General features: G+C 59.1%; 1 protein-coding gene across 1 annotated transcript in view; it reads left to right on the top strand.

Annotated features, from left to right (window-relative positions):
• The window catches only part of LOC105308818 (protein kinase C beta type), a gene marked incomplete at its 5' end in the record, with an annotated part of 91,925 nt that overhangs the window by 912 nt on the left and 84,417 nt on the right, over nt 1-6,596 (top strand). The window contains 3 exons of the mRNA XM_011384824.2: nt 200-290; nt 635-769; nt 6,367-6,463. Of these exons, the coding sequence (XP_011383126.1) occupies nt 200-290; nt 635-769; nt 6,367-6,463 (323 nt within the window). The remainder of the gene's footprint in view (nt 1-199; nt 291-634; nt 770-6,366; nt 6,464-6,596) is intronic.

Here is a 6,596-nt window from a genome sequence, read left to right as displayed (position 1 = left end):
TTTGCTGAGCAGACGCTTTGTACAGCAAGCACTGTGTTAAGAGCTGTCTCCCTCAGACATTTCACCCCCGTCTTATCAACGAGGCTGCAGGAACAGGCTCAGAGTCCCACAGCAGAAATGGGGTGCAGTGTGACTCTCGCAGCCATGGGCCAAAAGCATGACCCCTCGAGGGTGGCCCCGTCCCCTGTTCCTCTCTCAGGGCAGACCCGGGGGCCCGGCCCGCCTCAGCCTCAATCAAGGATGCGCTTCAGACAGTTTCCCCCAGACCAGCACCCACAAGCCCCTTCCCCGTACGGGTCCCCAGCCTCGCCGCCCCCCCCATGTGTGTGCAGACGCCCACAGTCCTGTGGCCGACACCCACGTTTCCAACAGTGACCGTGTCGGTGGGCTTTCCGGAACCCCGCAAGCCCTCGAGAGGCAGGGGGCAGCGGAAGCGGTCCCCACTGCCCGGTCCCAGCAGAGTCCTGTGTCAGCCACGGGCTGTCGGCCCGCAGCATCTCCCCTGCGATGCACACGAAACGCAATTCCCTATCGTCTGTGCCTACCCCGCCTGACACAGCCGGGGACCGCGTTCCACCCGCTCGAGACGCCGTGGGGCCCGCGTGGACGTCTCTCTCTTTCTCTCTCTCTGCAGCCAGCTGAAGGAATCGGACAAGGACAGGAGGCTGTCCGTGGAGATTTGGGACTGGGACCTGACCAGCCGGAATGACTTCATGGGGTCCTTGTCGTTCGGGATCTCTGAGCTGCAGAAGGCTGGCGTCGATGGCTGGTAAGGCCCGTCTCGCTTTGAGAGCCGGGGCCCGGCGTGGCGCCTCAGACCGGGGGTCGAGCGTGCTGTCCTCTTTCTCCTAAAAATGGGTCACGAAGGGGGTGGCTGTCCACCTAGATCCTCGTACCGGAAAGAAAGAAATAGGATGAGTTGCCAGTATTTAAAAAATTCAGACATTTCTCAAAAATTCTAGACTTCCAGCTTGATACACCAGACACATCCGGGCGCCGGGGGCCCAGTCGGCAGAGAACAGTTGACTAGTTACTGTCCCCTCAGGCCGGATGGCCCGTTTGCCACAGTCCCCACAATTCCATATCGTCTGTGCCTGCCCCACCTGACACGGTGGCTTCCACAATCTACCCAAAGGGTGTGTGCAGCTTACGGTCAGGTTGTGACTCCTTTGGAAGACGCTCCTTCACCGGGCCTGTCCCCAGGCCTCGCCGCCCACGTGCAGGGGCCTACTGTCCCGGTCGGCTGCAGCGTCTCCTCTGTTCTGCCCCCGTCTCATGGTGACGAGTCCTTGCCCGGGAAGCCCCGTTGGCAGCCGCTGGGCTCACAGTTGTCTGAGTCCAGCTGTCAGGCCAGACGGCCCGGCCGCCCTGCAGCTTTGGGGACGTGGGGCTCAGCAGCCGCTCCGACCTCTGTGAGACAGGCTCTCTCATTCCCAGCTGCCTCAGTGACAGGTGACAGGCGACCAAAGTCAAACCGGTTTAGCAAAAAAAGAGAACGGGTCACCCGGGCCCCACGTCCGTTTTGCCGGTCACCTTGCGAATTCCTCGTCTGTCCACCCTGTTTATCAGACGCGTTGATTCAAATATGTACTGAGTCACTAGAGATAGGGCGAGTCGTAGACCGACGGGCCTCGCGGAGCTCAGCTTCTGGAAGCGAAGGCAGACCTGGCAGAGGAAGCCGCACAAAGAGCTCACAGTGACCTGAGCAGGGGAGTGCAGGGTGCCGAGAAGATACCAAAAATAAACAACAACAACAACAACAATAATAGTGTGTCTTAAAGCACAAGGCACAAACGTTTAAAAAAACATAGTTCTCCTAAAACGGAGGATGAGCATTTGTCCGCCTTTTCTTAGCCCACACCTCAGGGAGCCAGGGCGATGGGTGGCCAAGTCCAAGGGCCGGAGAAGTCACCGTCAGCTGCCCAGAGACAGCTGGGCTCCCGTGGTGACGTTGGGGGTGACGTGGGCTGCAAAGTCGCGCCCCTGGGGGTGACCTTGTCGAGCAGACGGGAGGGGCGGAACCTTGCCTCAGCTTCCCGAAAGTTAGCAGCGATCTTTGCGGGACTGGGGGGCCACCCGCCCCCACCCGCCCGGACCGTGAATAACGGGACGTGGTCCCCGGAGGAAGGAGGCGACGCGCCAGAAAAGGCTCTGGCGTGACAGAAACAGGTCGCCCCGTCGTCTTTTGGCCTTTCCCCCGAGGTTTAGATGACTTTTCTCAGCAGATGAACGATGTACCCTCGCAAGCTGCCGCGCTCACCGTGCGCCTTTCTCCATGAGCGGGGAGCAAAGGGGCTCCAGGGGAAGGAGGCGCCCTCCCCAGGGGAGGGAGGGAGCCCGCGGAGGGTGGGGAAGCGGTCATCACGATAGCAGAAGCTGCCGCCGACTGCTCCTGCTGATGCCGCGCCGGGCTGATGATTTCCAGGTGTCCCAGGTGTCAGGTGTGAGAGCCACACGGTCATGTCACTCATCAGGGGTGCAGGGGAGAAATGAAACTTCTGTGTTCTCTATAGCGGACCCAGGCTTTCTGTGCAGTTTCACGACCTCATGGCGGCCAGGGAGAAGGGGACCGCCGTGGCCCGTGGTGCCCGCTGGCCTCCGCTGTCGCAGAGTGGCCGAGCCTGCCTGGTCCCTGAACCAGGCCCCTCTTTGCGCTGCCCCCAGCTCCCTGCTGGGCCCCACCCCGCCCAGCACTTCCGTGACCGCTGCGCCTGAGTCCCCTGCATGGGGGCCTGGGAGCGCTGTCTCAGAGTCCCCCGTCTTCCCTGACCTGCGATGTCCTGGCCCCCACGTGGGCTCTGGCCCGGGCTCCAAGCAGGAGGTGGGCAGAGCCCTCTGCTGTCCCCGGCCCTCTCCCTCTGTCCCTGGTTCTCCAGGCCCAAAGGACAGGGCCCTCCCCACAGGAGCCACGTCACTCCCTGGGCAGTGCCTGCCTTGTCTCCCCCCAAAGTGGACAGCAGAGTGCTGGGGGGCAAACAGCCTAATGACAGGGGCGATCACCAGAGAAAGCGCAGACATGTACACGCACATCCCCCTCTGACTCTCCCGGGAGGGTCCATCCTGGGGCCAGCGTCTTTGAGCGACGTGGGAGGGGAAGTGACCGGGCTGAGGTCTGGGTCCGGGTCTCTACGATGCCAGGGCCTCAGCGCCCCCACGTCCCATCTGCCTCCTGACACAGGGCTTGGCGGGGCCTCGGGGGCAGGCAGCAGCTTCAGCTGTGGCTGTCCTGACTGGATGGACGCTCTGTGGGCTCTGATGGCCCAGCCCCTCTCTGCACCGCGGCCTTCAGGATAGTGCTGCCCTGCTCACCAGGATAGCGCAGCGCCCCCGCCCCCACCCGCCCCTTAGGGCCGTTGTGAGGCCTGTGACACAGTGGTTGGGAGGGAACTTTTGCAAGGCGAAAGCCCTCTTCGGATTTAGGGCCAAGATATCTCCCGTGCGGTCTGAACTCTAAATGTGGCCAATTCTAGAAGTCTGGATTCTTGTCCCAGGAATTCATTTAACTCCAGGCGATCTGGGAGCACATCACAGGGAGTGCACCCTGTCTGAGCCTCGGTTTCCCCATCCGCGGGGGCCGGGCTGTCTCAGCGGCCGTGCTGTGTCGTGCCACCGTGTGCCCGAGACGGCAGAAGCCGCAGGTGCCAGGCGGCCCACAGGCCCCTCACCCGCCACGGGCTCTGCCGCCAAGTCCTCGTCTGTTTCCACCGTTAATTGCGCTGTCTCCTTTCTTTCCTCTTGTTTTCCAGACATTGATCTGTTTTATTGTTTTGTTTTGTTTTGTTTTTCCTCTGAAGAATCAGCTCCCGGGTTTGGTACGAGCTCTGTGTTTCTCTTTTCTCCTTCCCCGTAGGTTCGTTTTGTGGTTCTCTTTGAATTTCGGTCGGATTGTTTGCTAATTTATTTTGCCTCTCCTACATTCCTCTGCTCTTTGGAAGGACTGAGCAGGCATTGCAGGGAATCCATATTTCCTCCAAATTTCGATGTGTCCTATTCTAGCCGTCATTTCTGTAGATCTGCAGCTGTATTTTTAATTTCCTTTCGAACGTGCTTTTACGGTCGTGCACCTCATCTGCGGGGGCTTTGTCCCAAGACCCCTAGTGGGTGCCTGAGACCGCGGATTGTAGTAGACCCCGTAGATTCTGTTTTTCCCACACACCCTTCCGCTTAAAGGGAGCGGCTCACGGCTTCCCCTCGGCACGTCCGAACGGCCAGCATCGCTGCTCGTGTGCTTTGGGCTGTTATGAAGTAAAGTAAGGGCGACCTGAACACAGCCCCTGTGACATCGTGACAATGGATCCGATAACCCAGACGGCGCCTCCGTGACTGACAGGCGGGGCGCGTCTGCCGTGGGGACGCGCTGGACAGAGGGGTGGCCCGCGTCCCGGGCTGCCGGCTGACCTCCCGTTCTGACAAGGAGTGGCGGGCACTGGTCTCAGAGGCCTTAGTGACCATCGTCCGGACTCAGCTAACACTGAGTTGCGTATGTTTATTTTTTCACAGTTACTCTCTGCTTGTAACTAGTGATGCTGGCTTTCTTTACAAGTTAAGAGATACAAAGTGTCTTTCAAAAGCGAGTGTATTATAGAAAAGAGACAATTTAATGAAAAGCATTGCCAATAATACTATCCAGATTTAGCAAAATCCACAAAGGTAGATGGTGTGCCAAACGCCGCTCCACGTTCTTTAATTTGTGGAGATTCCTGGATGTCTCTGCTGCGGGCTGACAGCAGAGACACAGATAGCCTTATTTTTGTATCTCTTTTGGTCATTTCAGTGGGGACTTGGAATTAGGGGCTGAGGATAAAATGCGGAGGCGCCGAGGCTCAGACGGTCACCCCCGCACCCCTGGAATCACCTATCCCCTGTTTTTAAGAAGCTGCCCAGGAAGATTTGTGAATGGCGGAAAAAAAAATAGTGATACTCACTCCTTTGGGAGTGAGCCGTTCTGGGATCTTTCTGCCCCGTGTGCGCTGCATGCCCGTGGATGTCCCTTTCCCTCCCTCGCCCCATCTCATCGTGGGGCGAGATGGGGGCGCCTCAGTGCGGCCGTCACGGTTGTGATAACGACAGTGACGTCACGTTTATTATACTAACGTGATGACGGTGGTGACTTGGGTCGAACACTCGCCGAGTGCCAACCTCTGTGCTTATCATTTTACACGCGCCCTCGTCCCTCGGCCTCACGACAGTCCTGTGAAAAAGAGGCTTTTCTGCCAGTTAAAGAGGAGCATCGAGGCTCCGAGGGTCCAGCCCGCTCGCCCGAGGTCGCCCGAGGAGGACAGGGGAGAGGCGAGACCTGGACGCGGAGGGAATCCGTGTGTCCAGGGACCGACACTCTGTGTGTCCAGGGACCGACACTCTGGGGAGGCCTCTGCAGGGAAAGGCAGCGTCACGTCCATGGTCACCCAGCTGTCCCCGAGGGCCAGGGCGGCAAGGTGGCAGCGTAAAGTGAAGGACAGCCGGGCATGGGGGAGGGGCACGCGGGAGGAGACGCGGCAGCGGGGGGTCTTCGCGGGGGGGTCTTCATGGCGCGGTCAGAATACGGGACGAAACGTGCAGTATCGAATGATACAACTAAGACGGGTGTGTGTGCACGCGCGCGTGTGTGTACACGTGTGTGCACGTGTGTGCACGCGAAGACAGTGAGGGACGGCGGGAGCTTAGCATCCTGTGAGCCAGAATAAACGTTTGTTTTCTGATGTTGCTTGAACAGCTGCAAAATTATAGCTCACCTGGCCACACACACACACACACATGCGCACACACTTACACTCTCACAGACTCACACTCACACATGTGCACTCACACCTGCACACACATGCACACACGCACACTCACATGCACACATGCACACTCACACATGCATGCACACAATCATATACATGCACTCTCTCACACATGCACACACACAATGCACTCACACACACGCTCACATACACACACAGTCACAGGCACATACTCACATACGTGCACTCACACATGCACACACACTCGCTCTCACACACCGATGCATGTGCGCACACACACTCACACAATGCAGTCACATACTTGCACACACATGGACACACGTGCGCATAATCACACACGCACTCTCACACATGCACACACACTCACATGCACACACGCACACATCTGCACACACTCATGCACCCTTTTACACACGCGCTCTCACACGCACATGCTCTCGTACACACACGCACATACACACATGCGCACACACGCATGCACACACCCTCACACATGCATTCACACGCACGCACACACCCTCCTGTGCTGCGCGGCAGAGCCTTCCCCAGGACTCGTCTGTCATCCCTGTCAGCTGGGTGACGTCGAGGTGAGTCACGGCTGTGCCCCTGTCGCCCGCAGGTTCAAGCTCCTGAGCCAGGAGGAGGGCGAGTACTTCAACGTGCCGGTGCCGCCGGAGGCTGGCGAGTGTGATGACGACCTGCGCCAGAAGTTCGAGGTGAGCCGGCCGGCCCTCCGCGCCGTGCTCCCCGGTCACGGCGTGGTTTCTGCGGAGGCCCCTCCGTGTGCTGTTGCCCAGAAAACTGCTTATCCTTCAGGACACGGAGCTGGTGTCCCTGCCTTGTGAAGCC

The sequence above is a fragment of the Pteropus vampyrus genome, unplaced genomic scaffold (genome assembly GCF_000151845.1).
Source record: "Pteropus vampyrus isolate Shadow unplaced genomic scaffold, Pvam_2.0 Scaffold630, whole genome shotgun sequence".
Lineage (NCBI taxonomy): Eukaryota > Metazoa > Chordata > Mammalia > Chiroptera > Pteropodidae > Pteropus > Pteropus vampyrus.
This window is presented reverse-complemented; position numbering and strand designations above follow the sequence as displayed.